We start from the raw sequence: 13,235 nt of genomic DNA, 5'->3' as shown, positions 1-13,235 counted from the left end.
GTGGATTTTGGAGGAAGGGTGGTTGAAGCTGGAGCGAGAGGCTATTGAAGATTACCTGCAAACCCGACAGCCGTTGCCCGTCCTTCTTGCTCCCCCAGTTTGCGGGAAGGCCGCCCTCCCTCCCCCACCCCACCCAGCCCTTCTCACTGTGCAGGTCACCTGGGCGCTGTGAGCAGAGGAGGGAGCGGTGGGAAGGGCGGCAGAGGAAAGGCTCCTGGCGCACCGGGCGGGAAGTGGGAAGTTGAGTCGGTGGTGCGAGGAGAGGAGCCGGGCTTGGGGAGGAAAGGCAGAGGCAGGGCGTAGTGGGGAACGGCTGGGGGTTCGTGGAGAGCGCGGGAGGGGGTAGGAGGGAGAAGGGTCGGGGGAAAGTGAGGAGTGGGGGCGAGGGGCTGCGCTAGGGCTGGGAGTGTTGGCTGAGGTGGGGTTTGGCTGGTATGGGGTCTGAGGGAGGAGCCGGGGCAGGTCCCAGGGCGCAGGTGAGGGGCTGAGGGGCGGAGCCAGGGTCGGAGGGAGGGATCGAGGTGCGGAGGCCGGCTTTCCGGCTCCGAGCTCAGGAACGCGGGAGGCGGCGGGGGGGCTGCGGGCGGCGCGTGGGGTCCCGGCTCGGCGATGCGGGTGCACCTGGGAGCGCTGGCCGGCGCGGCGTCGCTGAGCGGGGCGCTCAGCTTTGTGCTCCTGGCGGCCGCCATCGGCACGGACTTCTGGTACATCATTGACACAGAGCGGCTGCAGCGGAGCGGCCCGGGGGCGCGGGACCCGGCAGGGGCCTCCAACCGCAGCCAGCTCGAACCTCTGAGCTCGCACTCCGGCCTCTGGCGGACCTGCCGGGGTAAGGATGTACCCGGGTACCCGGGGCGGTGGCCTCCACCGCCGCCCCCGCCCGGGACTTGTTGCTTGGAGCGCATCCGCCCCCGAAGCCCCGGGGCGCGAAACGCGGTATCTGGGGTCGGAAGGGCAGGTGGGCAGGGCTTCTGGGGCTGCCTTCGCAGTTCCGAGAGGCGCCGGGGCGAAGCCTCGGTCCGGGGTCCGAACCCCGGGGCCTCCGCCCACCGAGTCCTCTGCCCCATCCAGTCCAGAGCCCGTGCGCGCCGCTGATGAACCCCTTCTGGCAGGAGAACGTGACCTTCAGCGACTCGAGCCGACAACTTCTCAGTGAGTCCGGGGAGGGTGGGATGGGGGAGGACCCGGGGCTGGACACCAGTTTGGGAGCTTTTGTCCAAACAGCAGGCGAGGTGGGGTGGGGGACGTTGGCGCTGCGTTGGGGAGGGCGGTCGGGGCGGCCTCTGGCACCGGCGGGAGAGGGGAACGCGGGTAGGAGCAGGAAGCGGGGTCCACTTGCTCCACCCGTAACGTGTGGTTGAGGATTCATTCAACAAACGTTGGCTGAAGGCTTTCTGTGCGCCAGGCACCGTGCTGCTGCCGAAGGCCCAGGCCAGGCGCTCAGGGGGCGCACAGACTAGCTGGTGAGACCGAGGTGGAAGTGCGCAGTTACATTTCAGAGTGACAAGCAGCACGAGGGAGGGTGGCTGGGAGCCCGAAGAGACACCTAAACCAGCCCGGGGAGCTGACTGTCACAACCCCTTGTCAGCCTTCTCTGCATCCTTGGTGTTGAGAACAAGCGCTTGGCAGTAGCAGGGATGCAGTAAATATTTGTTGAATGATTCAGGAGAGGCAACCAGGAGGCAGAGGACGGCTCCCTGTCGCCAGGGACCATGTGTCTGTTGTTCCTGGCTGATTTCCCAGTGCCTGGCACGGTGATTGGAACTCTGGAAAGGTGGGAGGATAGAATTTGAGAAAGCAAACGGGCTGAATAAACAGTGGAGGAAGGAGGGAAGTCAAAGTCATAGTTCGATTCACTGAGGCTCGCAGCTGGCCAGACATGGAGCTGAACGCTCTCCATCTGTGTCCTCATTTCATCTCCACAGCCTCCCTATGAAGTTCTTTGTCATCTCTGTCTTAATCTTTATTTTTCCAAAGAGGAAACTGAGGCCCAGAGAGGTACCACAGAAAGGACACGATGCGGAAATGAGGACTGAGTTCCACAGACCTTGAAAAGTATGCACAGCTTTTGATAGACTTACTGAGTGAGGCCTGGGGATGTGACTCTTAGAATGAAGACAAGTCCCTAGCATGGCCCACAAGGGCTCCAGGGTCCCTCTCCAACTCCACTCTCCCCTTTGCTCTTTGCTCTCCGGCTATGCTGGCCTTGGTCCAGTTCCTGGAGGGGTGCTAAGTTTCCTCCTGCCACAGGAACTTTGCACATGCCATTGCCTCCAATTGGAGTCTCCCTGCTCCCATCCTTCCAGCTTGACTTGGTCAGCTCCTACTCGTGCTACAGGTTGTGTGGCATTTTTTTCGACCCTGAGCTCCATGAGGGCAGGGACCACGTCTTTCTTGCCCCTGCTGGATTCCCTGTGTTTAGCACAGAGCCTGGTATAGAGTAGCCCATGAGCCAAGGTTTGCTGAGCAGGCACGAGAGTGAATGCAAACTCCATTATTTAGAGGTGGAACTCAATCCAAATTTGTTGAATGACTGAATGAGTATATGAATGAACCAGACTGTTTCTCTAAAGTCCAGTGGTGGGCTGGAAAATATTTAACAATTGGCTGTCTGTGGGAGGGGAGAGTCTTGATTTGTGGCATTTGCCAATCTCTGTGGTGTAAATATTCCCACTGTGGTCAGTTTCAGGCTGTCAACATGATGTCAGCTGGCTCCTCATACTGCTGAAAACTTAACAGCTGACTCTGTGATATAATCCAGCTCCAGCACACCACTGAATGAAGTTCCATTGAAGGAGATATCCCCTAGATGCTTGGAATATGAGGGGGGTGGAGGAAAGGAAGTGGTCTCACGAACTCTGTCCTCAGCCCCAAGCTGTGCTAGGAGGAACTTTGGGTGTTCTCAGAGCATATCAAGAGTAATCAAGAATTCCTGTTCAAAAACTCCTGTGTTGGCTAACAGGCTTCTGAATGTAGTGCTGTGGTCCACAGAGAAGGCTGGAGAAGGTAGCAAGGAGATGGTGTATCAAGCTACTACAGCCTTAAAACAAAGCTCGTGTCTCTTTTGACTTTAAAATTGTTCCTGTTCAGCTTATTTTATTTAGTTTTTATTTATTATTATTATTTTATTTATTTTTGGCCGTGTCGGGTCTTCGTTGCTGTGCACGGGCTTTCTCTAGTTGCGGTGAGCGGGGGCTATTCTTTGCTGCGGTGCGTGGGCTTCTCATTGCGGTGGCTTCTCTTGTTGTGGAGCATGGGCTCTAGGCACGAGGGCTTCAGTAGGTGTGGCGTGCAGGCTCAGCAGTTGTGGCATGCGGGCTCAGTAGTTGTGGCACACGGGCTTGGTTGCTCCGCGGCATGTGGGATCTTCCCAGACCAGGGCTCTAACCCGTGTCCCCTGCATTGGCAGGCAGATTCTTAACCACTGCACCACCAGGGAAGTCCCCCCAGCCTCTTTTAGATGCAGTCACATCTATGGCCCTTTGCTGGGCTGGGTGCTGGCATTCAGCTTGCTTATCACATCAGTGAGTAAACTGGATGGCTAACCACGGTCACCACTGGTCTGGCCTCTTCATGAAACTTGATAATGAACCAACCGTGTGTTGTCCAGGGTTTTGAGAAACAGGCAAAACTCACATCCACAGTCTGTTCATCTGTTCCCTTGGCCCTAGGTCTAACTGCCTGCTTCACCACCAACTAGGCACGTGGCCTTGGGCAAATTTCTTACCTCTCCGAGCCTCAGTTCCCCCATGGGCAAAATGAAGATAACTGTCATGTCTCCTCATAAGGCTAATTCAAGGATGAAGTGGGAGAGTGTATTTAAAGAGCCTCATGCAGTGTCTGGCTCCTTTAAGTCTGCCATAAGTGTTAGCTGCTCTTACTACCATTGTATCATCACAGAGAGGAGGCTGCCGCTTCAGACCTCGTGCTCACTGCAAATCACCCCCAGAGAGAGCTTTTTCACAGAACCTCTTTATCCCCAGAAAGAGTTTTGAATGTTGTCCAAGTTCTTTTATTATATGAAGACGTTTCATTCCCTTTATGCAGAGCCCATAGAGGAGAGAGGCCAGGTGACAAGCAGCGTGTTCTGTGAGTCAGCCTCCTAGACAAATCCCCGTGGGGGTGTATGGGAAGAACCATTGGTTTTCCCTCCAAGAAAATCCAAGCAGGTAGCCTACTTCAGTACCCAATAAAAATCCACCTTGCTTGGATGTTTTATCTTCCTGATTAGCTCTGGGGATGTCATGGGTTTGGTTCCCTGGCTAGGGACTGGAATTTGTTTTGGTGGTGGGGGGTCTTCAAATTCAGCACAGTTTACATAAAAGAGCCACAGTCTAGAACCAACCAGGCTAGCTGTACCAGCCAGGAGTCTTTTGATGGTAAGTGACAGAAACTCAAATCATACTAGTTGAAACAGAAAAGGAATTCCTGGTCCACGCAACGGAAAAGCTCAAGCCCCCTGGGATCCAGAGCTAAACTCAATTTCTTTTTCTCCTCTCTGGGCTTTGCTTCTGTTTGGGTTCTGCTTTCAACTAAATCCTCTCCAGAATCAGCAACCTAAGCAGAAGGAGCCTGTTGCCCAGTCATTCTGCAAAACCTCCAGGTAGGTCTCTGACTGGACTAGATTGGATCATGTGCCCAGGTCTGAACCAGTCAGTGTGGCCGAAGGGAAGGAATGTGCTGATTGGCTGAGCTGAGTCATGTGCCTCTCCCAGCAGGATGTGGGGGGTGGGGTCAGCCACATCATAGATAAGGGCCCTCCTTCCTCCCAGCTGTGTGACCTCTGGCCAGCCACCTGCTTCCATAAATGGGCTGTTTTATAAACAGCAAGGTCCTACTGTATAGCACAGGGAACTATATTCCATATCCTGTGGATGGAAAAGAATATGAAAAAGAATGTGTATATATGTATAACTGAGTCACTCCACTGTGTAGCAGTAGTTAACACAACATTGTAATTCAACTATACTTCAATAAAATAATAAATTAAGAAAATAACTGGGCTGTTTTGAGATGAAATGAGATCACGGAAGGAAAGCATCCAGCGTAGGGTATCACCCAAAGCAGGAGGTCAGTTATTCTCTCCTCCTTCTGCTCTAAGTCATATTGTCTCCCTGAACCTCAGGCTTCTCATCTGTAAAATGGAGCTAATCATTGCAAATGCCTTTGCTTAGTGCTGGGGATAAAACATGATGAGACAGGTGGGGTCCTTGCCACATAGGCTTAGTGTCTAGTGCAGGAGACAGATAATAAACACATGGACCAGTGAATAAATTAACATAAAATGGCTTCAAATAGTAGTAGGTGTAACAAAGGAAATAAAACAGGCGCATGTAATAAAAGGAGGTGGGGACCACTTTCAGTGGAGTGGTTGAAGGGCAATAAAAATAACAGTCAATGATTACAGAACAGGTGCTGTGTGCCAGACCCTGTCCTGAGGTCTTTACGTGTTTAACCCATTTAATCTTCACAACAGACCCACGAGGCAGGTACTGTTATTATACTCCTCACTTTTCAAATGAGGAAACCGAGGCACAGAGAGGTCAGGTAAGTTACCAAAGTTTGCACGGTAACTGGTTGATCTGGGATTTGGACCCAGAAGTTTCTATTCTTCTAGAATGATGCTACACCGAGGGTAATTCCAGTATAACGTGAGTGTGCCAAGACCGGAGGCCACGGCAGACCAGGGGAAAAGTTCCTAGCCTGTTTCTTGGGTTCAGAGTTCTGCTATCCTCCACTGCCTACAGTAGGAACTCAACACGTGAGAACTAAGATTACCATGTAGAATTAATAACACTAATAATGTTGACAGGTCATTTTTTTCCATCAAGAGCAAATACGTACCAGGTGCAAGAGATCTTTTCGACTCAGAAGTGCTTTGTTGCAAAGGAAAAGCAAACCCAGAAAAATGCCAAGTCGTTCACGCCAAGGATAACTGTGTGAATGATTCATTATTGCACTGTTCAAAGAATAGCTCGATGGGAAAAGCAGGCTTGCAGAATGCTTGCGAGGTCAGGAAGCCCCGGGGTGGTTAGCGAAGTAACAGTCCTTCTCTTAAAGACAGCAGAGAAGTATTATTCTCCAGAAACATCAGAAGCTCTGGCGAAAGAAGGAAGTCTCAGGAACCATTTCCCAAAGGGGAAAGTGTCACTATCTTTATTTTCAAACCTTGTCAGTATGACTTGGAGACTCCAAGAAATGCTTAGAGATATTCAGTCCTATTATGCCTGGTAAGGAAGTGGATTTTTATGATTTTTGTAAATTTTCGAGTCTACTGTCATCAGAACATAGCTTCCTTGAGGATGGGGCTGCATGTTAGTTATCTTCCTGATCTCCAACATTATTAGTATTATTAACTCTAGACGGTAATCTTAGCTCTCACGTCTTGAGCTCCTACTGTAAACACTGTAGTGGATTGAAAGGTATCACCGCCCCCCCACAAAAGATGTGTCCACATCCTAACCTTCGGTACCTGTGAATGGGACCTCATTTGGGAAAAGTAACTTCGCAGGTGTAATTGAGTTAAGGCTCTCAAGATGAGATCATTGTGGATTAACCTAAATCCTGTGGCGAGTGTCCTCGTAAAAAAAGGAGAATCACAGAGGAGAGAAAAGAAGGTCATGAGAAGATGGAGGTGGACAGAGGGATGCTGCCACGAGCCAAGGAATGCCAAGGATTGCCGGCAACTGCCAGAAGCTGGAAGAGGCAAGGAAGGATTCTCCCCTGGAGTCTCTGAAGGGAGCGCGGTCCTGCTGACACCTTGATTTTGGACTTAGGGCCTCCAGAACCGTGAGAGAATAAATTCCTCCTGCTATTAAGACACCTAGTTTGTAGTAATTTGTTATGTCAGCTCTAGGAAATTAAAACAACGATCTCATCTATAGACGTGCACCCCCCCTCACCGCCCACCCTGTTTTTCTGCATCATCACACTCATGTCCTTTGTGACACTCGGTCTGTAATTATACCCTTTATTTCCTGCTAGTCTGTCTCCTGTACTGGACTGTGGTCTCCATGAGGGCAGAGACCTTGTCCCCTGCAGCATCCCCAGGCTCTATGGGGCCCATAGACGTTTGTTTCTGAGTGAGATGTGACTGGAGGTGGGGACATTTCCAAGTAGAACATAACTCAGAATCAATATTTATGTCCTCAGACAGCAGTCCTGAAAATCAGAAAATAAAAAATACCAAGGCACATACCAAAAAAATATATATACTAAACCAATTTCAGCAGGAGATCTTACAGCTTTCCCAGGGGTTGTCCTGTTCTTGCACAGACATTTAATTGAACATGGACGCGAACTCAGCAGCAGCGTTGTCTGGGGACCTCACACATGCGACTGCTGGGCCAAACCAGCTCCGGGAAACCTCATTAATTTCTAAATGAGAAATGATTTCATTTCTCAGCCACCATCTGGAGGCAATGCCATGCAGGAGACAGAGCTTACAGAACCAGGTTTTCACACCAGCTGTTGTGCTTCCTTTCCCAAAGTTTTTCCTTAAGAAAGAAAAGAAAGAAAGAAGGAAGGAAGGAGGGAGGGAGGGAAGGAAGGAGGGAAGGAGGAAGGACTACAGGTCCCGCCCCCTGGAATCACATTTTATCGTGTGACAGCCCCGGAAAGGAAATCAGCTTTGTCTCCTCAACTTGCCAAGGCTGGTGGCATTTAGGGTCTTGAAGACAAAGTGATATGATCACAGTGGAAGTCCGACTGAATGATTATCTTCATCATCTTTATTGTTGGCAGGGTTATGGTTTATTTAATACTTGCTCTATGGAACTCCATTTTCTCCACACGCATTGTTCTTATGATAATACCATGAGCTGCACATTATGACCTCCATTTCATGGATGTGAAAATGCGGTTCTGAGGATTAAGTGACTCACAAAAGACATGCAATTTGGGGTCAGAGGAGGGGGGTGGTGGATGCTGGTGGCACTTTTCTGAGTTGTTCTTTCTCTGGCCTCCCCCTTTCTCTCCTGCTCATCCCCCCACCTGTCACTCTTCTCCAGCAGAGGACGCTTCCAGTGGCTGGGAAGGACATGAATTCCTGCATCCTTGCTGGCTTTGCTCCCTGCTGAGCCCTGGAACCTGGCAGGTGCTGGATACACACTTGTTGACTATCCCCTCTGTCCTCTGGTGAAGCCGCATTCCTTCACGTCTTAGCTGCAGCTCAGCCCCTGTGAGATTTTCTCAAACACCCTGGCTGAGTTGGGTCCCACTCTAAGTCTGCTCTCTGTTCCAACCTTCATAATAATGGTACCATATTGACACCCACCCAGATCTCCCACTGAACTCTGCTCTACTGTAAACCACTGCTTGGAGTCCAGCAGGCATCTCACCCTTGACAAGTCCTGGTATCCACCGCAGCCTACTCTGCCTCCCCCATCTTTCCCATCTTGGCAGATGGCAACTCATCCATCCCGTGGCTCAGGCCCTAAATCTCAGTGTCACCTTGCCCCTCTCTTTTTCTCCTACTCTCATCAAAGTGGTTGCTTGTTTTACCTTCAAAATATACCTGGGACCTGACCACTTCTCACCACCCCACTGCTTCCATCCAGGTCCAGGGTTATTGCAGTAGCCACCCAATGGTCTTCCTGCTTCCAGCTTGGTCCCTGTACTGTTTTCTCGGCCAGCTGAGAAGTTACCGCAAGCTTGGTGGCTTAAAACAACAGGAATTTATTGTCTCAAGTTCTGGAGGTCAGAAGTCCAAAATCAAGGTATCGGCAGGATTGGTCCTTCTGGAGGTTCTGGGGGAGAATCCATTCCAGCCCTCACTCCTGGCTTCTGGGGGCTGCCGTCCATCCTGGGTGGTCTTTGGCTTGTAGAAGCATCACTCTGATCTCCATCTCTGTTTTCACCTCATCTTCTCCTCTGTGTTTTCTCCCCTTTCTCTTATAAAGTCAAAGAAGATATACAGATTGCCAACAGAGACATGAAAGGATGCTCAACATCACTAATATTAGAGAAATGCAAATCAAAACTACAATGAGGTATCACCTCACACCGGTCAGAATGGCCATCATCAAAACATCTACAAACACTGAATGCTGGAGAGGGTGTGAAGAAAAAGGAACCCTCTTGCACTGTCGGTGGGAATGTAAATTGATACAGCCACTGTGGAGAACAGTATGGAGGTTCCTTAAAAAACTAAAAATAGAACTACCACACGACCCAGCAATCTCACTACTGGGCATATAGCCTGAGAAAACCATAATTCAAAAAGAGTCATGTACCAAAATGTTCATTGCAGCTCTATTTACAATAGCCAGGACATGGAAGCAACCTAAGTGACAATCAACAGATGAATGGATAAAGAAGATGTGGCACATATATACAATGGAATATTATTCAGCCATAAAAGGAAACGAAATTGAGTTATCTGGAGTGAGGTGGATGGACCTAGAGACTGTCATACAGAGTGAAGTAAGTCAGAAAGAGAAAAACAAGTACCATATGCTAACACATATATATGGAATCTAAAAAAAACAAAAAAGGTTCTGAAGAACCTAGGGGCAGAACAGGAATAAAGACACAGACATAGAGAATGGACTTGAGGACACGGGGAGGGGGAAGGGTAAGCTGGGACGAAGTGAGAGAGTGGCATGGACATATATACACTCCCAAATGTAAAATAGATAGCTAGTGGGAAGCAGCCGCATAGCACAGGGAGATCAGCTTAGTGCTTTGTGACCACCTGGAGGGGTGGGATAGGGAGGGTGGGAAGGAGGGAGATGCAAGAGGGAAGAGATATAGGGATATATGTATACCTATAGCTGATTCACTCTGTTATACAGCAGAAACTAACACACCATTGTAAAGCAATTATACTCCAATAAAGATGTTTAAATAAATAAATAAAGTCATTGGGTCTCACCCGAGATGAGCTCACCTGGAGACCCTGGACTTCGTTACATCGGCAACGACTCTTGTCCCTAATGAGGTCACATTCACAGGTTCCTGCTGGATGTGAACTTGGGAGCCGCCTTTCAACCCACTACGCCCTCTGCTGTCCACTCTCAATATAGTGGCCAGAGCGACCTTTAGAAACTGAAGTTAAATTCTAGTTTCTTCCGCCCCAAACTGTCTGGTGGCCTCCATCTCATTCAGAGAGAAGTTCAAAATCTTCCCGATGGCTCAGGAGCCCCACGTGAGCTGCTGTTAACTCTGCCTTCCTCCTGCACTGCCTTCCCCTCCCTGACTCCCCGCTGCCCTCGCCGGCTTTTGCCAGCCTCAGCCGCACCGGGCACACGCCCTCCCATCTCAGACTCCACCCCCGCCCCTCCCTGCGGCCCCTCCCTTCCGGCCCTTGCGCAGCTGCCTCCCTCGCCTTCTTCAGGTCTTTGCTCCAATGTCGCTTCTTCAGTGGAGCCACTGCTCCGGCCCCTCCTCTGCTTTATTCACGCCCCGCCCCAGGAGTTTGTCACCACCTCTCAACTTTGTCACTTATTTGTTCACTTGCTTGAATCCACACAGCCCGACGAGGTCAGGAGTCCTGGTGGATTTGCCGCTGAATCCGCTGTGCCGGGGACAGAGCCTGGCACAAAGCATGCACTCAATACACATGTGCTGAGTGAAGAAGCGAATGAACAAGAACCATACTTCCCTCGCAGGGTGTGTGAGAATTACTTGAGCTGATACTCATACAGCACAAAGTCTGGCATAGCTGAGCCTCGATAACTGTTGCTATTAATAATATTATTGTCATCATCATTATTATTATTATTTTTTGCGGTACGCGGGCCTCTCACTGCTGTGGCCTCTCCCGTTGCGGAGCACAGGCTCCGGACGCGCAGGCTCAGCGGCCATGGCTCACGGGCCCAGCCGCTCCGCGGCATGTGGGTTCCTCCCGGACCGGGGCACGAACCCGTGTCCCCTGCATCGGCAGGCGGACTCTCAACCACTGCGCCACCAGGGAAGCCCTACCACCATTATTATAAGCAGCAGTGGTGTTGATTTTTTCCCCCAGCGTGTGGGTGCTGGCCCACAGGAGGTGCTCAGTGAATGTCTGTTGAATAACAGAAGGATGTTAGTAACCTGCTGTCCTCCTGTCTCCCCTAAGCCATGCATGGGACGTTTGTGATTCTGCTGCCCCTCAGCCTCATCCTGATGGTTTTTGGGGGGATGACAGGGTTTCTGAGCTTCCTCCTGCGAGCCTCCCTCCTTCTCCTGCTCACGGGGACCCTCTTCCTCTTTGGAGGTAGGTGCCCACCCTGCACGGGGCCTGGGTTCCAGGAGGGGCTGTGCCCGATCCCCTAGAAGCGAAGGGTTGGGGGGGTCCCGTCGCTTCTGGGGCTTGCTTCCCCCTCCTGTGATCTCCTAGCTGGAAGGGATCAGTAGCTCCCCACCCAGGGTCCCTGGGTCTGTGTTCCCAAGAGAGAAGAATAGGGGTGAGAGCAGATTCTGAGAATCACTTTGATTATTTCACAGAAGAAGTGTGTTGTGAGAGCGTCAGCGTTAGGGCCATGGGCTGGAGGGAGACCCTCACTCTGGCCACCCTCAGTCTTTCATGTGCACCTGCCATCCAGACAGGCGTTGCTTTGATTGATTAAAACCAAACTCACAGCTGGTTGTTTTATGGCCTCCCTGCTTCTGGTGCATTTGAAATGGACCTTAAAAAAGAACAAGAACAGTAATGACACACACACGCAGAATCCATGGAGGGAAATAAAGAAAAGTAATGCCTGGAGGTGAGAATACGGTGAGGCTCTGATCCCCTCCACCCACCTGCTATTATTATTAATATTGGCATTAATAGTTTGCCCAGTGACTAATTCTCCAAACAGCACCTTCCAGGGGAACTCTCCTGATGGAGAAATTCTCTAATTTGCCACGAAACAGGCAACGAGCACTTGGCGTGTGGCAGGTGCCAACGTGGAGCTGAGATGTTCATTTAAATTAATAAAAGTTTAAAGAGCCGTGTGGGGCCAGTGGCTATGGGACTGGACAGTGCGTTCTAATAACATATGCATGGAGCACTGCCGTGTGCAGGGTGCTGTTCTGGGGGCTGGGCATCCAGGGTGGACCCTCTGGAGCTCACATTGGGGCAGACAGGCATTGGTTAAGTCGTTTCACAAACAAATTCTGACCTGGGAAGTGATGGAGGGCCATGTGATGCTGTGAAACCCCACGGTGGGTTGGACTGGCTCAGGGGGGGTCCAGGAATCGCCAGGAGCTGAGATGCGGGGATGAGCAGGAGTTACCAGTGGCAGGAAGGGAGGAGGGAGCACACTGGGCAGAGGGACCGGCAGTGGGAAGGAGGGGCAGTGCCCGGGGATGGGGGTCTGATCTGCTCTCCTTTGCAACCCCTTCAGCCTTGGTGACCCTCGCGGGCATCAGCGTCTACATCGCGTATTCAGCCGCCGCCTTCCGGGAGGCGCTGTTTCTCCTGGAGGAGAAGGCCCTGCTGGACCAGGTGGACATCCGCTTCGGCTGGTCCCTGGCCCTGGGCTGGATCAGCTTCATCGCCGAGCTGCTCACCGGGGCGGCCTTCCTGGCAGCAGCCCGCGTGCTCAGCCTGAGACGGAGGCAGGACCAGGCCATCTGAGCCCCGATGCCTGGTCGTGGTGGGAGGGAGGGACTTGGCGTGGGGGCCTCATGGACCCATCTCGGTGGGCTCCTTTTCCTCAAAGGCCACCACCTGAGAGCCGCTGTGGACCGGTCTCCAGCCCTGGCTGCTATCTGAGTGCTGCCTGGCACGGTGTGTGCTCTGTCTAGGCACGTGTGTCTCGTGTGGGCTGGAGGAGGCTGAGTGCCAAACCCATGAAAAAGCAAAAGCATCTCCTTCATCATGTACAGAACTTACTGATTGCAACCTCCGTGAGTCTCCTCTGGCTTCCCTTCATCCTCACTTCTGCCCTTTGGATGGGTTTCTCTTCTTTGTTAAGGAAACGGAGGACCAGAGAGGTTAGGTAAGTGTTGCAAAAACACACAGCAAGCTAGAGGCATGTTCTCCTTTATCACAGCTTTTCTGAGCAGGTTCATGCCGGCTGGCTGTGACATGGATCCTGTGTGTGGAGGATGCTGCGTCTCAGACACTGGGCTTCATGCTTCCCGCGACCTGGAACCAGGCAGGAGGCACCGTGGGAAATTGGAGGGCAGACAGCAGAGATCTGGGCTTCGCAGCAACCAGGAGGTGGACATGTCCTCCCTGACCCCAGCCGGGCTCGCGCTCACCTGGTCTAGAGTCCTGAGCCTCAAGCAGAAAAGGCTCAGTTAATGCAATGATTCTCCGTGGT

At 51.6% G+C, this 13,235-nt stretch overlaps 1 protein-coding gene across 2 annotated transcripts; it reads left to right on the top strand.

Moving 5' to 3' along the window:
* Positions 1–609: 609 nt before the first annotated feature.
* On the top strand, positions 610–12,544 carry TMEM114 (transmembrane protein 114). Of its 2 annotated transcripts, XM_029222269.1 has the most exons (4): positions 610–829; positions 1,072–1,152; positions 11,060–11,197; positions 12,312–12,544. In XM_029222269.1, exons 1-4 carry the CDS (start codon positions 610–612, stop codon positions 12,542–12,544), a joined length of 672 nt encoding a protein of 223 aa, XP_029078102.1. The 2 variants fall into 2 exon arrangements, with proteins under 2 accessions (XP_029078102.1, XP_029078103.1); XM_029222270.1 differs by lacking the exon at positions 11,060–11,197.
* The last annotated feature ends 691 nt before the right edge of the window (positions 12,545–13,235 follow it).

Source organism: Monodon monoceros, unplaced genomic scaffold (genome assembly GCF_005190385.1).
Source record: "Monodon monoceros isolate NGI ecotype Baffin Bay Population unplaced genomic scaffold, NGI_Narwhal_1 Super_Scaffold_13, whole genome shotgun sequence".
Taxonomy (NCBI): Eukaryota; Metazoa; Chordata; class Mammalia; order Artiodactyla; family Monodontidae; genus Monodon; species Monodon monoceros.
This window is presented reverse-complemented; position numbering and strand designations above follow the sequence as displayed.